The sequence below is a fragment of the Equus quagga genome, chromosome 20 (assembly GCF_021613505.1).
Source record: "Equus quagga isolate Etosha38 chromosome 20, UCLA_HA_Equagga_1.0, whole genome shotgun sequence".
In the NCBI taxonomy this organism is placed as follows: domain Eukaryota; kingdom Metazoa; phylum Chordata; class Mammalia; order Perissodactyla; family Equidae; genus Equus; species Equus quagga.
The window spans coordinates 43,041,432-43,066,986 of NC_060286.1; the positions used below are offsets into that span (position 1 = coordinate 43,041,432).

The 25,555-nt window shown below is 46.0% G+C and overlaps 1 protein-coding gene across 4 annotated transcripts in view; it reads right to left on the minus strand.

Annotated features, from left to right (window-relative positions):
* Window positions 1–25,555, minus strand: part of CDC42BPB (CDC42 binding protein kinase beta) — a 133,110-nt gene that overhangs the window by 13,760 nt on the left and 93,795 nt on the right. The window contains exons 17-37 of one of the 4 annotated variants that reach the window (XM_046647313.1): window positions 25,201–25,325; window positions 24,589–24,694; window positions 21,500–21,648; window positions 19,715–19,809; window positions 17,792–17,871; window positions 15,573–15,620; window positions 14,222–14,311; window positions 13,782–13,859; window positions 12,087–12,192; window positions 10,864–11,000; window positions 10,022–10,161; window positions 8,532–8,613; window positions 7,053–7,269; window positions 6,771–6,833; window positions 5,064–5,660; window positions 1,767–1,864; window positions 1,597–1,681; window positions 1,306–1,423; window positions 1,088–1,205; window positions 412–517; window positions 237–307 (exon numbers count right to left, since the gene is read on the minus strand). In XM_046647313.1, coding sequence (XP_046503269.1) covers window positions 237–307; window positions 412–517; window positions 1,088–1,205; window positions 1,306–1,423; window positions 1,597–1,681; window positions 1,767–1,864; window positions 5,064–5,660; window positions 6,771–6,833; window positions 7,053–7,269; window positions 8,532–8,613; window positions 10,022–10,161; window positions 10,864–11,000; window positions 12,087–12,192; window positions 13,782–13,859; window positions 14,222–14,311; window positions 15,573–15,620; window positions 17,792–17,871; window positions 19,715–19,809; window positions 21,500–21,648; window positions 24,589–24,694; window positions 25,201–25,325 — 2,709 coding nt within the window. Of the gene's footprint in view, window positions 1–236; window positions 308–411; window positions 518–1,087; window positions 1,206–1,305; window positions 1,424–1,596; window positions 1,682–1,766; window positions 1,865–5,063; window positions 5,661–6,770; window positions 6,834–7,052; window positions 7,270–8,531; window positions 8,614–10,021; window positions 10,162–10,863; window positions 11,001–12,086; window positions 12,193–13,781; window positions 13,860–14,221; window positions 14,312–15,572; window positions 15,621–17,791; window positions 17,872–19,714; window positions 19,810–21,499; window positions 21,649–24,588; window positions 24,695–25,200; window positions 25,326–25,555 lie in introns of those variants that run through there. The other 3 variants (XM_046647314.1, XM_046647315.1, XR_006886306.1) reach the window with 3 other exon arrangements.

Below are 25,555 nucleotides of genomic sequence, written 5' to 3' on the forward strand. Positions count from 1 at the left end.
GGGAGTTTCAGGGGGCCTGGTGACAACCACCCAGGCCCCCACATCATCAGGCTGCTCTTCCTTCTGCGGGTGGTGACTCAGCTGCACTCCTCCCCAACCTCCTCCCAGAGCCCATGGGCCCCATATGGCTGCACCAGGAAAGATGAGCATCTTTCTCCAAAGGATGCTACTTTGACTCTCCTCCTGTATGGAGCTTCAGATACCTGGGCTGCATCCCTGTAACTGGCAAGTCTTACCTCTTTGTCAAAGTCCTGGTCGGGATCGGACATACTTCTCAGAGGCACAGTCACTCCGGGCTCTGATCCACCTATGGAACAAAGACGGCTGTCATCTTAGGGAAAAGCGTCAAGAGCTGAACCCAAAGTCTGGAGTCTCAGTATCCCAGGCCCCCGCCCTCAGTGCCCTCTGTACCTGACGAGGGCCACGAGATGTAGGGCTTGTTCCTGGGCAGAGGCTGCCGGGACAGGCTGGCAGGAGCAGGGCCAGGCCTTTCCTCCTGGGCAGGGGGCACAGCACTCTGGGCAGAGAGAACAACCTGTGAGCACACTCGGGGCGTCCTGGCTGGAAGCACAGGCCCCAGGGCAGAGCCATGTCTGACTCCAGCTGACCCAGCAGGCAGGCCAACTCTGTGGTGCAAAGTCTGCAGCACAGACCACGGCCAGGGCCCTGGGACCTCAATGAGCAAGACAGGGGTCTCTGGACAGTGGTATCAGGTCAGTTTTGAGCTAAGAATTGGCAATGGCAATTTTAGGTCAAGTCAAATCCTATACGAAACACACTTTTTTAAGCAAAAAAGAAAAATTATGCTCCCTGATCGTACTAAGATGTGATTTAGAAATCATTGTTGATAGCCAATTGCCTTATGAAACACTAACAGACTGAAATGGTGACAGACACCTAACAAATACAAACGTCCCCAGTGTTCAGAGCTCCCAGGAGCAGGAGGGGTGAACTTGGGTGACTCAGAAATGCCTGCGAAGGAGTTCCCTCAGACAGCACGGGAGAGGCCAGGAAAGCCCTGCCAGTGTCACAGACACAACTCTGCCCTGCAGCAGGGGTGCCCCACCCACCCTCCCGTTGAGCTCACCAGAGGTAGGTCCATGAGCACCTGCATCCCGTCACCAGGGCCCATGTGAGCCACGTGGTTGAAGTTGGTTGGGTTGGATATCATTTTGGATCTCAATTCTGGGTCTCTAAGCATCTCTCTGGGGAGAAGAAAATATTTTTGAGATTCACAATATGTAAACTCTTGGCTCTACCACCCGCCCTCCTTGGTGAGGCCGCTGGCAGGGATCCAGCTCTTACCGCCGCTGCTGCAGTCTCTCCTCCTCCGGCACCTTGAACACAAATCGCCTCTTGCTTCTGGTCCTGAGCATCTGCTTCTTGCTGTTATCGGAGGTGTCGGGCACGTTGAGAACTGCTCCTGCAGGAATGAAGAATGACACCTGCAGTCACGAGCGGCCTCGTGTGGGATGGAGAGGGTACAGGGGTGGGGAGGACAAAGGGTGTGAGGGGGAAGGGCCGTGCGTGCCGGTGACAGACAGATGACAGGTAATCCCTCCTTCCCTCCACGTCTCTCTGCTGAGACAGGCCTACCGGAGAACTTGCTCTTGAAGTAGATCAAGCGGGGAGGCTCACAGTTGAGGAGGTTGAGGGTGCCCTCAGAGTTCAGGGGTCTTATCTGTGTTGGAAACCAGAGAGGGATGGTAGCTGCGCAGCCGGCGGCAGAGTGGCAGGAGACTGCCCGCCCCGGCCCGGGGCCTTACCCTCCGCAGGCCGATGGTCTGAACCCACTCCATGGTGCGCACGTCAAAGACATCCACGCCGTACTCGCTGTACACCGTGACGTGCGAGGGGCTGCAACCTGGCGCAGATGGGGCAAAGCAAGGTGAGCAAGCTAGGCTGGACCCAGATTGGCACCCTCCACCTGGGAGGGTGGCGGCAAGACCCCGACCCCTTGGGACTTCAGAAGGCGGGCCGCACCTCCCTCGGCTCAGGTGGTCCCAACTGGGTTGAACCGTAGATACTGCCCCGCTCTCACTCCAGAATGAACCTTCACTCCAAAGTTCAGACAAACACACCAATGCCTAAGTGCTTCACCATCTTCTGTAACTAGAGAGCATTTTAAATACCACAGCATAGATGCTGGCAATGACGTGTTTATCTGATATGATTATTGCAAAAGCTCATTACTCCAGGCTCCACACATCTAAAATTCAGGTAGGGGCCAAACGTTCTGTTTTATGAGGCAAATTCCTTAAGAGATGCCAAGAAGTCAGGTTTCCAGGTAAACATTTAAAATTTCCACACCAAAACTACCGCTAAGCTCTGGGGCAACAATGTTGCCCATATGCGCACCACACTCACACACTGGCCTTCTCTCTGTGAAGCTGGCCCTTTCGGAAGGTTTTCAGGCATCCCGTTTGCAGTCTGGTCTGAACACACACCTGAGTGTCAGCAATTACTTTCCTGCAATGAGCTCTGGAGTTGGTGCTGCCTCTCCTTTCTCGTTCTAAGTGATGGTACACTGTCAGGTTGTGACAGAAAACCTACTAACGTACCAAAGACATGAGATCAAAGACTGCTGGCCCATTAGGCATTTGAAGTTTAAGGGGACTTTCCCCACATTTAGAACAGTGGTAAAAAATATCTGGGGTTCGGCTTGGTGGTGTAGTGGTTAAGTTCGCATGCTCTGCTTCGGCAGCCCATGGTTCGTGGGTTTGGATCCCAGAAGCAGACCCACACATCGCTCATCAAGCCGTGCTGTGGTGGTGTCCCACGTATAAAATAGAGGAAGGTTGGCACAGATGTTAGTTCAGGGACAATCTTCCTCAAGCAAAACCAGGAAGATTAGCAACGGATGTTAGCTCAGGGCCAATCTTCCTCACCCCTAAATAAATAAATAAATAAATAAATAAATAAATAAATAAATAAATAAATTTAAAAAATCTGAACTCTGTGAAAGAGGGAAAGCAGCAGTGGACGTCCGCTTCTCTTTGGTCATCCTGTCAGGGATGACGAAGTCATGGTATGAGGCACGCTGATTGTTGTTACACTCAACCTCGCTGGCTGTCATGAGCGTCCCTGGCATTATTCTGCAGAAACGCTGAGCCATGCAGATGGCTCCAGTTCAGCCCTGGTATCTGGTCCTTCTACCTTCAAGGGTTCAAAGTGAATCTTTATCATGTCACTCTACTAACTGAAGATGAATTTTTAAAAAGCTTTGCAATGTTGCTATTACCGATTCCAAATGGGCTATGTGATCAGCCCTTTGCTTTTGAATATAAAAAAGAAAAAAAATGGGATTTGGGAAGTAGACAATAGATGCTGGAACTACTCACCAAACTTCTCAGAAGTGACATTTCAGACAAACCATGAGACCTTCTTTTTGAGTGGTACACGCAAAAAAGATGGTCAGAGAAACCAGAGTCCCTGAATTAACTTCCAAACTGGGGGCTTCTGGGCCAGCTCCTCCTACTTGTGAATGTGTGGGACTTCATCTGTGAGGAGCCAGGAAGAGATCTGTGCATACGATTTGCTAGATAAAGTGATGAACTAAAATGTCTAGGCTAATGAAAAATCTAAACTAAAAACTGAGTACCAATGGAAAGAGCATGGGCTGTGGAGTCTGACAGATCTGAGTTAGAACCCGCAAGTCACTTCACCTCTGTGGCCCTTTGACTACACCTGCCCTCCATGGCCAGAAGGGAGTGAGAGCACACATGAGTGTTTGGCACAGCGCTTGGAACAAGCAGGCCATAGAGAATTTTAGTTCTTCATCCTGAAAGTTACTTATTTTTTGCCACCTCTGAAATTGATTTGGCGTCTGTACTGCATATACGGGAGGGAAAAAAAGACCCACAAAGGTGGAGAGAGAACTGGAATCAGAGAACACAAGAACATGAGGCAGCCGCACTGGGTCACTCACGGCTGAGATTATAAACACACTGCACTGCAGCCTTTTTGACATTCTACTTTTCAAAAAGTTAGAGTTCTAGAGGAAAAGGCCCTGCCAAGCAGGGATCTCGTGTGGTTTTGAGGCCATGCCTACAGAGGCTGCTCATGAAGATGATGGAGAGTGGCAGGCAAGAGACCAGGAGGAGCAGTGTCAAGGCCTGGCTGCACTCCTAAGGGCTCTGGGTGGCCTGCACCAGGGCTAACGCAGGCGGGAAACATCCAGTGAGCTCCTGTGAGCTGAAGGTTGGCAGCCCACCTAATGGGACTGGGCTCCTAGTCCCAATGCCCTTGTGTACTCTGCCAGCTTGCAAAGGGCAGTACTTCTAGATAATTAAGGAAAAGTACGACACCCACCCCCCATCCCCACAACCCCATCCCCTGCCAGCTCAAAAATCAATGTGCCCCTGTTGCTAGTCTAATTACTCCCTGCTTCCTGTCTGACATTCTGGTTCGACAGTGCAGGCTACCTCGATATATGACCAGGTTGGAATTTGAGGTTTAGGGTCTTTTTAAAAGTAATTAGACAGCAGGCAGGAGGGAAGTGCCCCCTGTGGAGCCCAGATGCCAAGGGCCTTGCTCACCAGGCTCTCAGGCCTTCATGACTTCCGCCCAGCGACATCATTCATATGGAAAGCCACTTAAACTAAGCAAATTAAGAAACTCAACTGTTTGCCAGAATAGCTCCTACCACGCTCAGAAAAAAGTTTGTCCCAAGGAGGACTCTACCCTGGACATCAGAGCTGCATTTTTTCTGGCCACCAAAAACCCTTAGTTTGTTTTTATCACTGTAAGTTTATAAATTACTGTTGTCAGGTTCTTCGGGGCTCCTGCAAACCCTTGGAGAGAGAAAAGCGCTGGCAGGTGGGAGGCTGGCTCAAGAAGTCAGGCCTGCGGCCAACCTGCGAGCCCACCCACTGCAGGTCTGAGATGTGGTGTTAGGACCATACCTTCTATTGCAGAAAACGACGGAGCCCACCTCTCCTGACGCCTCTCTAATTACTTAGCTAAGGGAACTGGAAGACAAACCAAAGCAAAATAGAACACATGCTGACTGTTGATGTGAAAAGCAGCAACAGGGATATGGCAACAGAAAAACATATACATACTACAGGCAACAGGCGCTGCAGGCCACATGAGCTCCTGCATGCGTGACCTCCGACCTTGTGGGTCCACGTACAGTCCCATGTGGCTGAAGCAAAGCAGGTACTCCTCACTTTTGAGCTCCACAGCACAAAGGGCATCAAAAGACTGTTGTGAGAGGAACGTAAGCGAGGGGTCATTGGGATTTACCAGGTTTAGAGCCTGCCCATCTCCCTGGGTGCTCAACAGAGAGAACCCAGAAGGGTAGCCAACACAGAGCTTGTCCTTGACCACGGCCATCCACTGTACATTGCCAGGGGCCCCAATTTCATTGAACTTCCTGTGGAAAGGCTTAGTTCTCAGGATCTCATAGCAAAGGACCAGCCGTTTCACTGCTACAAACAGGCAGGTGGAAGAGCTCTTCTTCAGTGTCGCTGTTGCTATGAGCTGACAGCCTTTTGTTTCCGGAAGCTTGATGTCAACATTACTTTCCCCGCCATCAAAGGAAGACCAGGGACAGAGATGGACGTGGTGGTTCCGGCCGCAGAGGAGGACGGCGATCCTTTCTTTGGGAGCAAGCTCAATCTGGTACACTTTCTTGTAGTCAGCAACACGGAGGATCACTGCAGGAAGGAGGCCGAGGGTAAGGACCGACCATCAGTATCTCAAACCGACTCAAGAGCATCTGCTAAAGGCCCAGGAGTGCCCCTCCGCTCCCTTCCCAGTGCAGTCAGCCGGGGGGAGAACAGCCTCACTGCACTCTACAGTAGGTGCCTCTGCCTCTGCCAACCTCACTGTCATGCAGACTACAAGGGCTGCTATCCTAACACCTCTATGTCTCTGCTCCGTGTCCGCTCACATACACCCTGGAGGCACAGGGCCCTGGTTGTGCCTTTGGGGAACAAAAGGCTGTCTCCAACCTCACTGGATCCTCAGATAAACTCTCTGAAAGCACTCACCTGCTCACCGGGCCCCTAAATTAACCCAATACCCCCGATACCCTAACTGGACCATGGATCAGGACCTCCACTCAGGGCTCTCCAGGCCAGAGGCCTTGGTCTGCACCCCCTCCTCCATGTCGTCCAGTGTGCTGAAACACCAGGCTCATCAGGAAGGAAATGCTGCCCTCCACAGATCAGCTCCTTATTCCTTAGGGGAGGCTCCCAGAGCCTTGTGCAGGGCCCAGGGCCGGTTCTCGGCTCCGGGGTTTCTAGCTCTAGACCCTGGGCAGTGAAGAGAGGAGATGTGGGGATAATTTTGTCTTTTCTTGCTGGGAAGAATGAAATGTCAAAATTTGAAGAAAGGAAGCAAAGTTTTACTAAGGCCTCAGCGCATCCAGGAATTCAGTAAGCGTTCCTCCTCAGGGAAGCTCTCCCTGCCCCCAACTCCCTACTGAATCCTCTCCTTGAAGAACTTAATGAATGCAACATGCTCTTGAGACTGGTCTTTGTGCTCTACTGAACCTGCGGGGTGGGAGCCTGGGCCCCAGCCTGAGGCACTAGTGGACACTCAACAGACGCTGTTGAGTATCTGTCTTATCTGTTGCAGGTTATTTTTCTCAGCTGTTTGCCTTTCCCTTTCTTTATAAAGTGCTCTGACACGGTGACTTGATTTACATGTCCAGTGAATCCATCTGTACCCGTACAAGTGCCTACTATTGATGCTGTGCTGGTCTGCACTAACCAGGCGTGACCCGAGACATCACAGGATGGACAACAGCCCTGCTCACTCACCATCGCGGGTCACCTCTATGACATAGAGCCCTTCTTCCAAGCCGACTGCAATCCTGTCTCCATCTGTAGAGGCGAGTAAGAACAACATAAAGAAAACCAGTACTGTCAGCACAGATCACTGGCTTCTTAAAACGTGGAGAAACTATAAATTCAAGTGGACAACACAACTGTGATCTTAATCTGTTGGAATGTTCAGATCAGGCACTATGGTAACATTTGAAATACTCCGCTTTTTCACACTTAAAGAACATGGCGCCTCCCCACTCGGCATCTGAAACGTACCCACGATGGCAGCTGTGAGGACGGCTTTGATGAGAGGCAGCGAGCTGTCGTAGGCCTCCTGTGGAATATGCACGACCTGATTCCTTAGGCGGTTCTTATGAAGGATAGACTGGAGTCCTTCTAGTATCCCAACCCACTTCCTCTTTTCATTCTCATTTTCTGTCAGAATGAGCAGTGAGCTGGTCTTAGAAGGTGTACCTAAGAGAGAGGCTGTCACCTTAATGACAAAAAACAAAATAGACAGAGAGAAGAACCATAAGACAACCAAACCACACTAAACAGATGCCCACATCCTTGGCCGGGACATCGTTTCAGCTAGAGGTGAAGAACAGGAAGGATGCACTTTCCAGAGCGCTCTGACTCAAGGGCGATCATCAGGGTTAAAAGTCTTGACTCTGGGTCTTTGTTCCGAGTTGCCTGTAGAGGTGAGCTCTGCTGCTGCTGTAAATGGGCAGGGGCATAGGTACAGACATGGCACCCTGCTTCCCCTCCTTGTCAGATTTTAGTTAATTCTGCCCTTGCCAAAACTGTGTTGTAAATGTCCATTTTAAAACTGCTTTCTTGAATGCTCTTATTATAATTAAAAAACAAATTCTCAGAACGCATCCAGGGAAAACAGGATCTCAAATAAAAACACTCTGCCCAAACATACCTCCCCATGAGCATTCCCTAAGCACTCATCAGGAAACCTGGAGAGTTCTATTTGCCACAAAATGATCATCTTTTAAGCACACAACAATGGCAATTTTCTATACTGTATACAGAGGCAGTTTCTGACTAGAGACGTGATTTAATAAAAATGATTCATAGACTTAGTTTTGCAGACAATCAAAATTTTACTATATTTAGAAAAATTCCTAGCAGAGGGGGTTGGGAGGTGATTCTTTCCCTCATCTACAACCTTCTAGAAGCTTCCTAATGCCACAATATCTAACACTGACTCAGCAGGGGAACTCTCCATCTCAGTCAAAAACATGCTGATGAGCAATGCCTACTTATTTTTTCCTGTTTTGCTCCAGTTAATGATCAGTAAATCCTAGGGAGGAAGCTGAAGTGGTACATTTCATCTATAATCAACCGTGAGGTGCTTCCAGCATCAAGCACACTGTGACTACAGTAACTGAGATAGAGACCAAGAAGCATATAGGATGGAAAGGGAGGGCCAGTGACGTGGAGGCACATGGGGCCCTGGGAAGAAGCTGGCAGGGAGGCGCCCCAATAAGAGGGGCACCACTGTGTGCAGACAGGGGTCTGCTGCTCAATGAGGGTGAGGTGTGAGGGCGGGGTGGACAAACTCAGTGTGTGGGAGGAGATGTGGAGCAAGACAGGAAGGTGGAGAAACGGGTGGTCCATTCTGGATGTGTACTAGCCCCTTGCTATGGCACAATGAAATGCTCAGAACCATTTTATTTTAACCACGTGATTTTTTTTTTTTAATGATTAATGAAACATCTCTAAAAAACAGAAAAAAAAAAATACCCTGAATATGCACGGAATATCTCGGCGTGAAGCATGTATGACATCTGAAGCCAGGACTGAGCTCACGGAGAATTCTTCATCTCTGGTAAGAAACAGAACATTCAAAACATCGGGAAAGAAATGCGCACACAGGGCCCTGTCCTCCACCCTCTGGTACTACATATCTTATGAGAGAGGACACTTTCATGACTCTGTTTTCCAGAATATAAGGGAGGCCCCTTGCCTCCCCCTAGATAAGAAGAAGATGTTTACACCGACAAAGCCAACAAATGGACTCGAGAATCCTGCATGTGTTTCCATAATTAGGGATATTTGAAAATAAAAGCCCCTTCCCTGAGTCGCACTGTGTCAGACTCTTCCACGGTTACAAATACCACATCGGTGATGCAGCCTGTACTTGGCTACAATCAGGCAGCCACTTGGTAATCACTTTTGAAGAAGGGGAATAAAATGTGCTGAGATAATAATGGAATATCTCCAATACGCTGTATATCCAACGCACTGTCCCTGGGACATCTGCCAGCAGCCTCTGCACTGCGAGGGCAGGGCACACCTGTGCACAGCAAGGGACAAGCAGGATCACTTGCGGACTTTTCCAAAATACTGGTGCCCAGCCGTTCATCCCGCCCCCTGGCCTGGGGACACGGAAAGCGGAAACCGCTGTGGAGGTGATTCTGCTACACCTTTGTTCTTCAATCAATCATTGGGGGTCCTCAATGGCACCCTCTGCAGCCCGCCTTGTCCCCCAAGAACCAATGCTGGAGATCAAGGCTGCAGGCCAGGGCCTACCCGAGGGCAGGGGCCAGCATGTTCACGACACTCGGAGCAGGTGCTGTTCTACGTGGCACTCAGGTGGAGGACAGGGACAGGAGAGGACACGGTAGCAGCACCACAGCTCTAGCTGCCAGGCCTGTGCCAAGCATGCCTCGTCTACGAATTTGTTTAACCTTCACAACAACCCTCTGACCTTACTATGCTATTGTTATGCCCATTTTACAAATGGGGAAATGAAAAGTTAGACATTAACCCTAAGAGAAGCCAGGAAGCAAGGAAGATGCTTTGCTGTCTTCAGATGTTTAATGCTAGGAAGGCATCTGAGGAGTGATGAAAGTGATACAAAACGGTGCCACACAGCAAACATTATGGCCACACAGAGCCCAGGGCTCTAAATTTCTGTCACAAAGAGTACTGTCAGGTACTAAAAGGCAGACTCTCTTAGGCCATGCAATGTGTCTCTGGGATATTTTATCTTGCTCTTGGGGCATGTAGTTTTCTTATGTTAACTGCTTATTTGGCATATTTTTCAGTGCAAAAATATCCAAAGCAGGAAAGTTTCTACATGCATTTTAAGTACCTGTTTTTGGAATTGGACAATAATTAAGGATATGAAGGTAAAAATGAGGTTAAAGATTACCAAGCAACAAACTCTCATTTTGGCAAAAGATAAGTAAGTCAAAACACAGAACAAGAACAGATCACACAAAACAGACCTGAGATCCAAGACTTGGCTTGCGATGACACCAGGCTGGGTGGATTTTCCTTCAGGCAAATCGTACAGAAAGAGCTTACAGTCACAGACCACAGCGTAAGCCCGCTGCCATCCTTTCTTCACCCCCGTAGGCTTTGGGACCTACAGATAAAGTGACCAGGGGTCATTGGGCCAGAGATGCCCGTCACAACCTATCAGGGCAGCAAGAAGTGGAGGCTGCATGCTGCGGGCCCTGGGAAACTCCTTGGAAGGTGTCCACGGTCTCTTTCCAGCTACTGCATGGCTGGTCTGCTTCTCCGGGGACAGCTCCCCCATGCCCTGTCCCACGCTGGTGGCAGAGCTGCATCTGGGCCCAGGAAGTCTCAGGACACTGCTAGGGAGGGGCTCTGCACACGACAGAAGGCGATGTACGGGACAAGGTGGACAACTGAGCAAATGGTGGACAACTGAGCAAACAGGTGCGTTCCCACCAGACATGGAGCATCTTGGAATGCTGTAGCTAGACAGGCACTCAGAGGCCATCTGGGCACAGCAGTTTTCAAACAGCACTTGGCTTTGGAACCCTGTCTTTAAGCACAGCCCAGGAAGCAAGGACAAAGGGCTCCAGTTGATTTTGAGGATTTCTGTGTGGAGTCTTTACAATCTTGGGGTCTGACCTCGTTTTCCAGGAGGGGAGGCCTCCCAGGACTGACACGAAGGTCACTTCACACAGCAAAGGGACTGCTTTCAAGAGCAGCTGAGCATGGTTGTGGATCATCACAGCCTGAGAGCTGAGCTGAGGGAGAATCGCGCTTGCCTGCCTGAGGGAGTGGTGGTGTGGCTGTGCTTCCTCGCACGTCCTACCTTGACATAGCCCTTGTAGGCTGTTCCTATGCCTCTCTGTACATCCACACCAAGAGGACGCTTGGACTGCTCAGGAGGTATGGGGCACACCTGGGGAGCGCTGTCTTTGCAGGATACATGGCAAGCAAATGAGCACACTGGAAGAGTGAAGGAACAGCACTGTCAGAACCTGCTTCCTCCAAAGCAGAAGTTGTGCAGAACAGATGCCACAGGGGCGGCCACTTGATAATTCCATGTGTCACAGGAAACAGTCCAGATGCCCAATAAAGTGAAGTTTCTGGAACACAGTTCCCACAAAAGCTCAGGGACTTTGGCACTGAATGACTTTTTGACATGCTCACAGGAGTGCGTACAGGGGAAGTGAGGAATCATTAGCATGAAAGCATCATCACAAAGCTCTATTTCTTGTTCCCCCAGAAAGCCAGAGACTCATTCCACATAGATATGTTCCAAAAATGCCTGGATAGGAAACAACGTGCAGGTCTGTGACGGGGCAATGGTTTCAGTGACATACAAGGGTCCTGGCAGCCAATCGAAAGTCTTGCTGAGTTTAAATAACAAAGGAAAAGGCTTCTGCTATCATGTAAAATGAAGGAAAACACAGCTGCTTTTGCAGAGCATCTCCACCCATTGACCAGAGGTTAGCAATGTACGCTCAGAGTTGGCTCCAGCCCCAGGATTGTCACTTGTCATTGCGTGATCTTGGCCAGCTGCTCACCTGTGAGACAGGGCCATCATAATTACACTGTACAGGCTGTGGTGCTCAACATGAGCAGAGCGCCCAGCATAGGCCAAGAGCACAACAGAGGTTTAAAAGGCTAATAATGATACAACTAGAAAGAAAGAGCCAAGTGGTGGTGCTTATCTCTAGATGACCTCATAATGGACAATCATAAGTTCTTTTGGCCCTCTGCCTTTCCTCATTTTCTAGAATGACCATGGACATTTCATTTGATGATAAACAATTATCAAGAGATAAGCTGGGTCACCCCGAGCACTTCACACTCTCCCACTGCAGCAAGGATTCAGAATTTCAACTCACAAACCTTCACCGAGCATTTGTAAAACTAAAGAAAGAGACAATGCCCTCAGCTAACTCACAGTCAGGCTTCATTTCAGCTTTACCTGCCTTTAAAATAACTGCTCTCCCCACCCACCCTCAGATGGCTGGTGTCCCCAGGGCAATCGGGTGACCTCCCAGCAGCCTGCAGGCTGACACTCACCGTCGCAGGCGTAGCCCTGCCGGATCAGCCCCACCATCAGGGAGGTGCAGTGGCTGCACTGAGTGGGGCTGGAGAAGGACTTGATGCTGAACTGGTGAGCTTTTGGCTGGAGAAAGAACATCAAGAAGTTGAAACATGGACTCTGAGAACAGGTGACTGATTTGCTTGTCACTGAATTTATAAACAACTTGGGCATGATCTAGAAAAGTTGAAAACGTGCAATCTCACTTTGAGGTATGTTTGCTCCCTAGCGGAGCTAACCAGAGTAGTGGTTAACACCGACCTAGGGAGCTTGAGGAAGAAAATAAGCCAACATATGCTTCCTTCAGTGAGAAGTCTTGTTACCAAAAAAAGCAAGGTTGGCTGGGCCACGGGATGTGGCAGCACAGCCAATGCTCATTCTGGCATAGGCAGCTTGCCTCCTAGAGGCTCCTGGGGGCTGGCTTGGGGCCACGCTTTGGGGTGGGCTGCCACCCAGGGCAGTCCTTGCATGTGAGACCAAGAGCCATGCAAGAAATGAACAGCAGTCGTGTTCCTGACAGCAAGACCCTGGAAAGCCCCACTGTCCCTTGTCAGGAGAACAAACACATTACAATGCAATTGACAATAGAATGAAATGAGAGGCTGAACGGAGGAGCAAGCTGTAGACCACATAGGTCAGTGTGTCTATAAAGCTCAAACATAGCAAAATGAAAGGATTTACCACTCAGGGGCACATAAACATGGTGGAACCATTTGTAAGAAGCAAGTGAATGATCAACACAAAAGCCAGAGAGCAATCTACGCAATCCCTGACTCTACAAGGATCGAAGTCCAAAAGCCAAATCATTAGCTACAGTCATGCGCCACATAATGATGTTTCAGTCAACGACAGAGAACATATATGATGGTGGTCCTATAAGATTAGTGTCATATAGCCTAAGTATGTAGTAGGTTATACCATCTAGGTTTGTGTAAGTACTCTCTATGATGTTCACACAACGGAATTGCCTAATTACACATTTCCCAGAAAGAATCTTTATCGTTAAGTGACACATGACTGTAGTCTCAAATAAAATCAAATTTCTCATCTGTAGTTAGCATCGCTGTCTATGGTTGAAACCTTGAAAGAGGCCATGTCTACAGTAAAGGGGAAAAAAGCATCTAAGTACATAAGGTCAAGTGACTGTGAAGCTTGAAACCTACGGCCTGTCACAGCTGGAACTGTACGATATGTGCTGAAGGTGGATGTACTGGGGTGCATAGCTCCCCAAGACACATTTATGAAAAGCTAAGTTACACGACTGTACATTCAGTGTAGTGCCATTTATGTTGGGGGGAAATTCTTTCCCACAAATCACACCTTTCTCTGAAGTTCTAAGTGCAGACAGAAAAATGGAAATAAATTTGGAGAAGGAACTTGATAGACACATAACACAGAGTTACCACTGGAGAAGGGAACATGGTCTAGGAATGAAGAAAGGGGACTTGGGCGACTGAACTCAGAAATTTTTCAATTAAAATGTGTTCACGTATCAGTGGTTTAGTTAAGAATACAGGGTCTCGACACCTCCTGGATCCCATACTGTTCAGAACAAATCATTAACAGGACATAAGGGTCTTACTGTATATACAAAAATAGTAGGTCTGCCTTATTTACAAAAAAGTTATCTTCTAAAACTGGGAAGGTGCCACAGGTGAAAAGTAAGCCCCTACCTTTGGTCCAGCCAGAGCAAGGGCCTGTGTGGTGGGCAGCGGCACAGCGGGCGGCCTCTGTGGGGCCCGACCCATGTCCTAGGTGAGCATCATCCTAGCTCAGCACTGCTACATGTCAGACCCTGCTTGGGATGCATTCCTCTCTAGCACTCATCAATAATGAACAGTTCTGCATTTTTAATTTGCTACATTGTTGAGACATCTGTCAAATCAACCTTCATCTCGCTGACACACTGAGGGTAATTCTGAAATATAAGTCGGGCTTGAGCCTGGGAAGAAGTTCTCGCCACAAGCTGTGAGGCAGGATTGGGTGAGCTGCCTCGGCATCAGAGCAGCTTCTGTTCATCAAGGGTGGTGAGAGGTACATGGCGTGGTGGGGGCAGGGGGGAGCAGACCTAAGGGAGGGCTCGTGGAGTGTCAACAGGGCAATACTGTCTTACTTCTTGCTGTTCTGTGCTTGCACCCACAGAAATGGATGGGGACACTTCTGGTTTTGGAGCTTGTGTTTCTTGCTCACTAGCTGAGCTGGTCTGTGAAAACAAAGGCAAAGAAATAGTGGGAATGGAAGAACGTTTAGACTCTAAATACATGTTCTTTATTTAAAAAGTGCATGCCATTGGGGACCTGAGGTCCCAGCACAGTTCTTACTCCTGTGATGTCCTGTCATGGACCCCCACTTCACTCACAGCTGTCCTGCCTTCCTCTTGATCACTGCCCCTTGGCATTCTAAGGCTGGAGTGGTGACTGCATGGGCAGGCGGAGTCTGACAAATCACAGTTATCTCCAAAGACCAGAGGCCACTCAGCTGTACCCTCTCACTGCAGCCCTCACCTTCCATTCTCCCAACCCCGGCCATTTAAAGGTTAGGGACTGAAAAACGCCAACTCTCCGAATCAGCTCACTCAGAAGTGATTTTATCTATACCCAGTAGCCTTAAGATAAAGTAGCCAAATTGAGGGATCAAGAAGAAATTCTAACATCAACAGAGTTCTGTGGGCCTATGACCATAAGAAAGAATTCCTCTGAAAGTTTTATGACACAAGGAAGCAACATTTTCTTCTAACTCAAGGTTCCCAAATTAATTTCACAATCTGAAATTGAAGCTAAAGTTTTGAAGCTAATTTAAAGCGAAAGCTGCAATCTAAAACCATTTAAAAATGACCTCATTTTAACGAGTGTTCCTGAAACAAATATCTCCTCAGCAAAGGCTATTACTATTTACAGATGTGAATATACCATTTATGTACGCTTAGTAAGTGTTAGGACAGGAAACAGTACACTGTGACACAGCAGTAGCTGGGTAGGTACCTACAAGAGCAGTTTACAGCTGTATCTTGTGTTCCACATCGAAATCCCAATGAACCAAATCAGAGAAACACTTTCCAACAGCCGCAGTTAATTAGGCTGCTGCATAAGGAGTCAAATTCAGAGAGGAAGGCAGTGCATACACAAAAAACACATGCACAACTGTGTACTGCACTATTTGAATTTGTAAACAAAGTCACTAGGGAAAAGCTAGATCAATTAGCTAATTATGAAGGCTACATTTGAAAGCAAATTTCTCCCATAAATAAGGTATGTTAAATGAGTTAGAGTTCCACCCTTAGAGAAACGAAGAGCAAAAGAATATTAAGTCATTTAATTTTAGCCATGGAGCAGCCACACCAGTTTCCTTTAGTTGGTTAATTAATCAAAAGGATGCAAATAAGGAAGAGGAGACATCCACATTTAGAGCACTGCTCCACTGACAAGAGCACGGGGTGCGAGAAGCCGGCATCGGCAGCGACTTACTTCTTCCCAAGAGGCTAGCAGGGAGGATGTGGAGGAGGAGACAGAGTCCTTGGTTGTGACAGACAGGAGGAATAAAAACTTGTATGAAAATATACTGATTCAATCACTGTGGCAAACCATTTCTAGTATTAGGTAACATGCTTAATATGGGGAAAGCGGAATAGAAGCTTCTAATATAATGAATCTCAGGTTTGGAAACACCTCCTGACAGACTCAGCCTCTGACCAAGGACTTTTTCTTTCTATCAGTAAATGTCCTTCCTATTTAAATCACAGAGGTATTAAAGAGGGACTACAACTAAACATTAAAATGGTAGGAGTGCTGGCTACACCACATGAGGTACAAAGATTACAACCTCTACTCTGTGTTGAAACTGCTCCCTTGGCTGTTCACATGACGGGACATCTGAGTTGGAAACCACCTGCCACACAGATCGCCACTCTGTCCACTAATTTTATAGAAAAGCCACTGCTTTCCTGGCCATCTCCACCCTGTTATCAACCACAGCCTTTGGTTCTTGGGAATCTGTATTCATCCTTCACCATAACGGCGTCTGGCATAGAACTGAGAGGAAAAGGCCCACAACTTGTGCGGCAACAGGTTTATGAAAGAACTGGCGCGAATGTAATGTTTAAATATATGTGCTTCTTAAAAACTGAAGACTTCAGGGAAAAGACAAGCATCGCGAATTTGATTAAAAAAGCCATGTCAACAGGTGAATGAACACAGGAGTGCGTCCAGAATGGTGTGAGCAATACAAACCCTCCTAGGTTTTGTAATAAATGATCTAGGCAAGGATCACTGATGTAAGCTAACCTACTGGTGGAAGGCTGCTGGTGGACAGACATCCAACGTCATCTGCTAACTGCTCACCGGGACCCTTTCCAGGGGTGGCATCTGGCAGACACCACCTCAATCTAATGATGAAACTTAGCATCACCAATCCTCCATGCTTGGGAAGTACACATCATCTCCAGTAGAAATCATGCCAAGATGCTCAACCCATATCTAATCAAGAGGAAATACCAGACAAATCCAGAGAGTAGGACATTCTATAAGACAACTGGTCTGGACACTACAAAAATATCAATGGTAGAAAAAAAGGGGATCAGGGGATGGGGGCACTGTTCCAGATTAAAGGAGACCAAAGAGACATGACAACTAAATGTAGGTCACGAGCTCTGGTTGGATCCTGAACTGGGGAGGAACAGCCAGCTGTGTTCTGTCCTACAGCACCAGTGCAAAATGTCTTTCACATGATGATAATGACACTGTGGTTAGGCAGGAGAATGTCCCTGATCTTAGGAAATAAACTTATAAGTTTAATAAACTTAGGAAATATTTGGGGTCACTGATGCCTGCAACTCACTTTCAAAGAGGCCAGAGGAAAAAAAGGCCGCGTGTATATGGAGAGAGCAAGGTAGCAAAGGTAGCAAAATGGCAGATGAGAGATACATATATATGTTGATTGTACCATTCTCTAGACTTTCCTAAAGGTTAAAATGTGCTAAATGAAAAGTTGGAAAGCTAACAAAAACAATGACAAATACCTCATCAGAAATGCCATTAACGAGATTTGCTTTCATTATTTTTATTTTCTGGCTTGCTAGTAAGGGTCCATCCCTTATTGTTTTGGGAAAAGAGAGAGAGGCTCTACTGCCTCCAAGGAATGCCATTAAGAACTGGCAGTGTGCAAAGGGAGGAAGTGGGATTCGCTCAGCACCCAGTGGCTGCTTCTCTCCACGCAACTGGAGAGGCTGCTCTGCGTTACTCCTTGGGTGGGTCACCCTGTGTGTAGACAAGCTGCACTGAATTCCAACAAGAGGACCACGACAAGGTGCCTGGGGCCAGACTGTTCTTTTAAACAACCTTTCTCCACCCACTGCTGAGGCCAAACTGTACAACCATAGAGAAGTCACTGAAATCGTAAGATGACTGGCTTATTTTTCATTTGCTGTAGTGTGAGAATTTGGATTAAAAAAATACCCGAAATACTCACTAAACAGGCAGAGGAAACTTCTCTAGGAACATTTCAAATATCTTAAACGTCTCTAACCTTAAAGATTTAACATATTGGGTCAATTACAGGGTCAGTGACTGAGATAAACTGTCAGATGTTAATTTACTGGTGTGTTTGTGGCCCCACTGGTAGTTAAATCATATTATACTATTTCTAACATCATAAATTAATTTGCCACTTTTTAAAAATAATTACTTACTCTAAATGTCAGATCATGTGCAAGAGGTGCAGTGTTGAAATACTCAAAAATAGAATCTTGAAAATCTGGAAGTTTGAGTCCTGTAAGAAAGAAACAAAGACTAGTCAAGGTAAAAAACCTAAAAGACTATCTATCTTATGCTTAGATGGGAAGACTCAGTGTCACAAAGATGTCAATTCTCCCTAAGTTACTGATAAATTTGACATGATTCCAGTAAAAACATCATTAGACTTTTTCCTGGAGCTGGACAGGCGAATTAAAGAGCTCACCTGGGAGAGTAAACAGGGAAGACGACCTCAGAAATTTCTAAAAACAAGGGGGTATGGATGGAGAGCTACTAGAGACTAGAACAGATTCAGCAGAGCCCCTCTAATTCGAATCAAGTGGTTCCTGCCCATGAAGAATAAACAGGGTAGAAAATGCAGAAGGAGACCCAAGTGCCCACAGCAATCTCACATACATTAAAAGACACATGTGAAATTGGTAGGAAGTTTTTAAGAATTGGTATTGTACAACTAACCAGCCATAGGGAAAACATCAAAGTGGATCCATTCCTCAAACTGTACATCAGAGCAAATCCCAAATGTATCTGTAAACTAAATTTTAAAAATGAAACCATACAAGTATTAGAAGAAAACATGGGGGCTGGCCCAGTGGTGCAGCAGTTAAGTGCACATGTTCCACATCTCGGCGACCCGGGGTTCGCCAGTTGGGATCCCAGGTGAGGACATGGCACCGCTTGGAAAACGCCATGCTATGGTAGGCATCCCATGCATAAAGTAGAGGAAGATGGGCATGGATGTTAGCTCAGGGCCAGTCTTCCTCAGCAAAAAGAGGAGGATTGACAGTAGTTAGCTCAGGGCTACTCGTCCCCCCCCCAAAAAAGAGAAGAAGAAAACATGGGCATGTTACTTGAACAACCGGGGACTCAAGAATATTTCCCTATGACTCAAAAAAGGGAAAAGACTGATAAACTTGACACACAAATTTAAAAAAACCCTTATGCTTGGCCAAAAAAACCATGATAAACAAAGCAAAAAGACAAAGACAAACTAGGAAAAATATCTGCAACTTCCATCAAAACCAAAGGCTCTAGTCCTCAACATAGAAAAAGCTTCTAAAAATTAAGAGAAAGAATTAATCCTAATTTTTAAAAATGGGCAAAAGATAGAAATACATAAGTCATAGAATGAGATCTACAAGCAGCCCTTAAACAAATGAAAGATGCTCAATCTTGCTCATAATAAGAAAAATGCAAATGAAGGCCGTACTGTGACGCTACTTCTCACCCACTCAGAATGCGAAATCATACTCCGTGGTGAGGCTGTGGGCAGGAACCCTTGCGCACTGTGGTGGGGACACAAATGTATCAACCTCTGGAGCAGAATGGGCCAACATCTAGCATAAGTGTATCCATGTTTACCCTTCAACCAGCAATCCTACTACTGGAAATCTATCCCCAAAAGACAGTGAAATACATGAGATGTTTTATGCACATGGCTACTCATTGCAGCACTTTCTATGATAGCAAGAGACAGGAACATCCAACATCTATGCACTGGGGCTGGCACGGGCCACCGCAGAGCGCTGTGCGACTGGGAAGGGCCCTGGACCATCTTGCAAGCTGCGGCACTGCCAGGTACAGGATGGAGCACAGAGCAGGCCTCTGTGTAACTGGGGGGCACGAAAGTCTAATTATACATACATACGTATTTGCTTATATTTTTAAGATGAAACGAAAGGATGAACCAAAAACCAAAAATGGAAGACAGATTTGGGGAATCTATCTTCAAATGTACCCTATTTCAGAATTTTGGCTTTGGAATTATGTGTTTTCTTCATATAACTAAAAACTATTAAATCTAAAATAAAACCATTTCATTAAAAAAAGGTATAATTCAGGTGCTTATGATTTTAATTTACCAGTATCTGCTCTAAATTTTTCTTCCATCTTCTTCTTCAGAATTTCCATTTCTTCTAATAGTTCTCTATTTTTGGCTTCAGAATCCTTTAGTTTACTGAAACAAAAAATAAATGGCTTTAAGTGCACAGAGAACAGGTCATCCATGTGCTAGTTCAGAGAGTGTCAAGATGTGAGGGCAGGGGTTTATCTTCAGTGCCTGGGAAAGTGCCAGAACAGGGCAGGTCCTCAACCAACACTGTTGGACAGACACACGAATCCACTCCTGGCACAGGTCAGCCTCTCTACTTAGCATCTTACGGAGAGTATGAATATTTCGGAATTATAAACAAACATGGATTTAAAAAATCATGGTTTATAAAAGGATATCTCATGAAGTTCTACTGGAGTTTTTGACCTTATCTCTCTCTCTCTTTTTTTTTTTTGCTGAGGAAGACTGGCCCTGAGCTAACATCCATGTCCATCTTCCTCTACTTTATATGTGGGACGCCTACCATAGCATGGCTTGCCAAGTGGTGCCATGTCCGCACCCGGGATCCGAACCGGCGAACCCCGGGCCACTGAAGTGGAAAGTGTGAACTTAACCACTGCACCACCAGGCCAACCCCTCTTTATCTCTTTCTAGATGAGTCTTCTGTCCTCTGAGGACACATGGCCCAGATTACTCAGCCATCAGACCTGTAAATGTCTTTCCTATAAATGGCAAGATGCTGCACCAAAGAGCACTGTCACTGCCGCCTGACCGCTGGAGTCTTGTGGTTCCTACGCTTTCGTGGAGGGGACAGAGCAAAGTCAAGCTGATATAGTTAACATCTGGCCAAGAGGCTAGCAGTACTGTCCAGTGCCAAGAGTGGGGGATCTGCCATCAAATCCTGGCTCTCCACTTATTTAGTGAGTGACATTGGGCAATTACTTCACCTCTCTGCACCACGGTCTCATCTGTAAAATGTGGATAGTAAGAGTGCTTGCCTCCTAGGGGTACTGCAAGGGTCATGTGATTTAACAGAATAAAGTTCTCATGGTGGTTCCTGATACAGAGGAAGTATAATTAAATGGTAGCTGTTACTATTATTAGTTTTTTTAGTGGGTAATCCCGTTAGTGACTTGTCAATTCTGGGTCCCTGCCCTCTCATGGAGAAGTGTCAGAGCTTCTCCTTTCCCTCACATCAACAGCTGCTACTACAGGCAGGGAGGGTTGGTTCTTAGGAAACAGCAGTTCGTTATTGTATCCTGAGCGTGTACAACAGTATCTGCAAATGGTAGACTCTCATCAAACATCTGTTGAATTAACTGCTGTGTAAAAACGGTGTTCTTATAATGGCTTGAAGTTGGAAAAAAAATTCCAAATAGGCATACCATGTTCAACCTTTATTTTAAAATATTACTTTTAGCTTAAAAGGAAAAATTCTACGTTGATGAACTGAACAGCACTAAGATGAAGAGGAAGGCCAGAGAAGTGCCTGTTGGATGTGTGGCTGTGAGTCTTGCCACCCAGCACAGGGAAGACAAGCACCCCACTTCCACACATGGAAAGGGACACCGACACTTCCAAACCATGGACTCACATCGCTGTCATTATTTCTTGAAAACACTAAGCATAACCTCCCAGTAGGTGAAGTGCGTTTGCACATTCATCAAACCAATACTAACTGAGCACCTACTAAGTGTCAGAAATGTTATCCTGCTGAAAGCACTTTCCAATCAAGGGACGCAATAGCTCAGGGGCGGGCCCAAGGTCACACAGACCCTCAGTTCCTGACTGCGAGCCAGACCACAGTTCCAGATACCTTTCAAAGGAGAGATTCGTGTCTTTGACTTTCCTCAGCTCCTCCTGAACAAGTTGCTTGGCCCGGATCTCTGCTTCAAGAGCAGACTGCAATTCTAGCCGTGCAGACATGTCCAGCTTCTGACTACGACGAACTTTCCAAAGGGGATCCTGTAGACATTAGTTCAAATAACAAAAACATGCTTTTAAGCTAGTTATTTGCTTAACAAAATTAATGCTAACAAATAAGTAATTCATCTTTTTCTAATCTTAAACTTTTATTATATTTAAACAACTCAGATATTATCAAAGTCTATCAGACTCAATTTTAGTTTTGATATTTTACGACTTTCATTCTTTCTTACAGGTCTTCTAAAGAATAAAATTTACTTTTATTCTTTTTTAAAAGAATAAAACTGATCCTACAGCATAATTTTTTTTCTTTCCTTTTTCTCCCCAAAGCCCCCCAGTATATAGTTGTGTATTTTTAATCGTGGGTCCTTCTACTTGTGGCATGTGGGATGCCGCCTCAGCATGGCTTGATGAGTGGTACCACGTCCACGCCCAGGATCCAAACCGGCGAACCCCTGGGCCGCCGAAGCAGAGTGTGTGAACTTAACCACTTGGCCACAGGGCCGGCCCCTATCGTATAATTTCTATATGGTTCCACCAGACTTTTACAAACTGAAGATATATTATGGGATCACAGTTATCTTATTTTTCCTATATCTTGAAACATTTTGCTATTTCATCATCCTGGGAATTATGTCATTACTCCTCAATTATTCCTACGTAGGATAAAAGAATAAAATAACAAGAAAAACGAGGAATGATGGAATGACCCAGAAGGATGAAGCGACAGTGAAATAAACCAGCCTGATTACAGCATTCTTCCATTTTCTCTTTTTTTTTTTGGTGAGGAAGATCAGCCCTGAGCTAACATCTGTGCCAATCCTCCTCTATTTTATACGTGGGATGCCCCACAGCATGGCTGATGAGCCGCGCGTAGGTCTGCGCCCAGGATCTGAACCTGTGAACCCTGGGCTGCCAAAGCAGAGCACGCAAACCTAACCACTATGCTATGAGGCCAGCTCTGCTTTCGTTTTCTTATTGAGTTGCCCAATGTATTTCATCAACTTTCAAGAGGTATAAAAGAAATACGGAAACATTATCTAGGCAGACTGTTTTTTTAAGCTTTCATTGGAGACAGCTGAGAATTTTCATTTTCTATCCATAACAGTAAAGAGAAGAAAACCGACTGAGGGAGCCGTTTCACAACTAGCAGACAATCAGAAGTGGGTGTGGGGGACAGAGAGCAGTGTTTTATCTAACAATGATGGTGACATGGACCAAATGAGAGAAATCCCCAGGGAGTCTTCAGATGACCCTGTCCTAGATGAATTTTCTCAAGAACCAGTAAGCGAACAATACATTCCTAAGGACAAAAAGGAAATATATCCTCATCCAGTTAGTCCTTCAACAGGAAGAACTGTTCACAGTATTTTGCAACAAGACTCTCAACTATTCCATTTTGCTAAAAGAAGCCATCACAGTATTCTTTCATCTTTTATGAGGTTTGTACACAAAATTTACTTACTGCAATTCATAAGTGCCAGTGTATATGTAAACACGATTGGAAGAAAAGATAAAAGTAGAAATGAAAAAACTGTATTGATCATTCTAACTGGTATTTATAAATCTAAAAATCTAAAAATGAAAATGTTTTCTGGGGGCTGGCCTGGTGGCATAGTGGTTAAGTTTGCACACTCTGCTTCAGTGGCCTGGGGCTTGCCAGTTTGGATCCAGGGTGCGGACCTACATTCCGCTTATCAAGCCATGCTGTGGCATGCATCCCACATATAAAATAGAGGAAGATGGGCATGGATGTTAGCTCAGTGCCAGTCTTCCTCAGCAAAGAGGAGGACTGGAGGTGGATGTTAGCTCAGGGCTAATCTTCCTCAAAAAAAAAAAAAGAAAAGAAAAGAAAAAAAAGTTTTCTAATTATGGAGCAAAGAACATGGCTGTATTCTTCAATAAAATTATGAGCTGTCAATGTTTTCAAAAGTATTGTGTTTTGATGATGGAAGTGCAAGAAGAATGAGAGGTAATGACACACTAGAACCTATCAGAGACGAATTTAAAGCCAGCAATAGTATCTACAAGATTCAGTATTTACAAGATGGATGTGTTCCGTGTTCTCATGTAACAGGGGATGAGCAGTTAGCTACATTTTTTTTTTTAAAGATTTTATTTTTTTCCTTTTTCTCCCCAAAGCCCCCCAGTACATAGTTGTATATTCTTCATTGTGGGTCCTTCTAGTTGTGGCATGTGGGACGCTGCCTCAGCGTGGTTTGATGAGCAGTGCCATGTCCATGCCCAAGATTCGAACCAACGAAACACTGGGCCACCTGCAGCGGAGCGTGCGAACTTAACCACTCGGCCACGGGGCCAGCCCCGCAGTTAGCTTTTGAAGGTGCTCCCTTTTTGGTAAATATACCTTCAAATCAGGAAAGCTTGGAATAAAAATTTGGGTTTACTAAACTTAAGTTTTAGCTTTAATTCTAATGAAGTTGTCTCACTCCGCCTTTATTCTTACTTCTATGTTATTCACAAAATAGCTTACATACATATATTTTTAAAAGGGTAAACTGGACCCAGAACAGTGGAGGAGAAAGGAGGGATATGTGTGGCTGCCGCCAAGGAACAAGTACTGGGCTGAGTTGATGTTCCATTCAGCCCAGAGCTTGCCACACTCTGGGTGCTCAAAGACACACAGACCACTGACTGGACAGATGGATGGATGGAGGATCAAATTAATAAAAAAAATCTCCTTGAGGGCAGAATCCAGTCCTACTAATTTAAGATTTCTCTAGAGAGCCTGGTACTCAATAATTATTTGCTAAATGAATGAATGTTATCAAAAGAATCTGTGCTCTCCCAATAACTGAGAAAATGTTAAAGCTCCTCAAACTGGGTTAACTTTTACTGGTCACAAAAGAGTCACATCACTGGAATTACCTGCATGATACTTAACTGCTGCACTCATATTAAAGATAAAGTCATTAATGAATTCCATAGGAATAAAAATCCAGGTTTTAGAACAAAACCTACCAGTGTTCTTGATCCGAGACTAGAACTCCTCAAAGTCTCAAGCTCTTCAGTCATCTTAGAAGCAAGAGCTTGAAGGTAACCCCGGGCATCTTTCTCGTCGCTGACCCTAGAGGAGGGAGCAGATGTTCTGTGAGGGAGAGAAGCCAAAGACGACGACTGTTTCTCGCCTTACTAAGGACAAGTGATAGGTCCTATTAGCCAAAACACCATTCTCCCACGACGAACAAATGTCTTTATTAGCAGAGGGCCAGTCCTGGCTTGCTCTGTTGGTCTCCCAGTCCTTGTGCTGTGCGGTGTGTGCTTTGCGAAAGCTGTGCCTCCACTTCATCCAGAACACTCGGGGGTGTGCACAGCCTGAGCTACACCTTCAGTGACTTGGTGGAGTGGTTTCTCCACCTTTAGCCCAGTGTGATGGTTAGTGGGCAGAACTGCTGCCCCCAGACATTAGTGATTCAGGGGAAACAGTTGTGTACCAAGATCTGTACCAAGACCTTAGAGAAATAGCTCGAGGTAAAGCGACAGAATCAGATAGGCAGAGGTAGGAGCTGGAGAAAACAGCTAGAACAGCATGAGGCAGTCTCACGGAGGTGTACCAGCTTGTCGCACACGTACCACTGAATGATTTCTGCAATCTGAGCTTCCCAGTGGGCAACTGACTCCTTCTTGGCTGCCAGATCCTGCAGTTCATCCTCCAGTTGTCTATTTTGAGCTGTGAGTTTATCCACAAAGGAACAAAGCTGAAATTAAACAAGTGTACCACACAACTCGTTATTTGGCATCCTTTAAACATGACATTAGTGTTACTAAAACTGTAAGTTCTTCTGAAGATTGTGAAAGTTATCTTTGTTATGAGATTTTTCCAAATTAAGTTTCTGATATGACTTTTTGACTATATCTAACTAAGCCACATTTCAATACACATCTAAACATAAAAGTGGTAAGAGAGAGTGTTTTCAGGTAATTACCA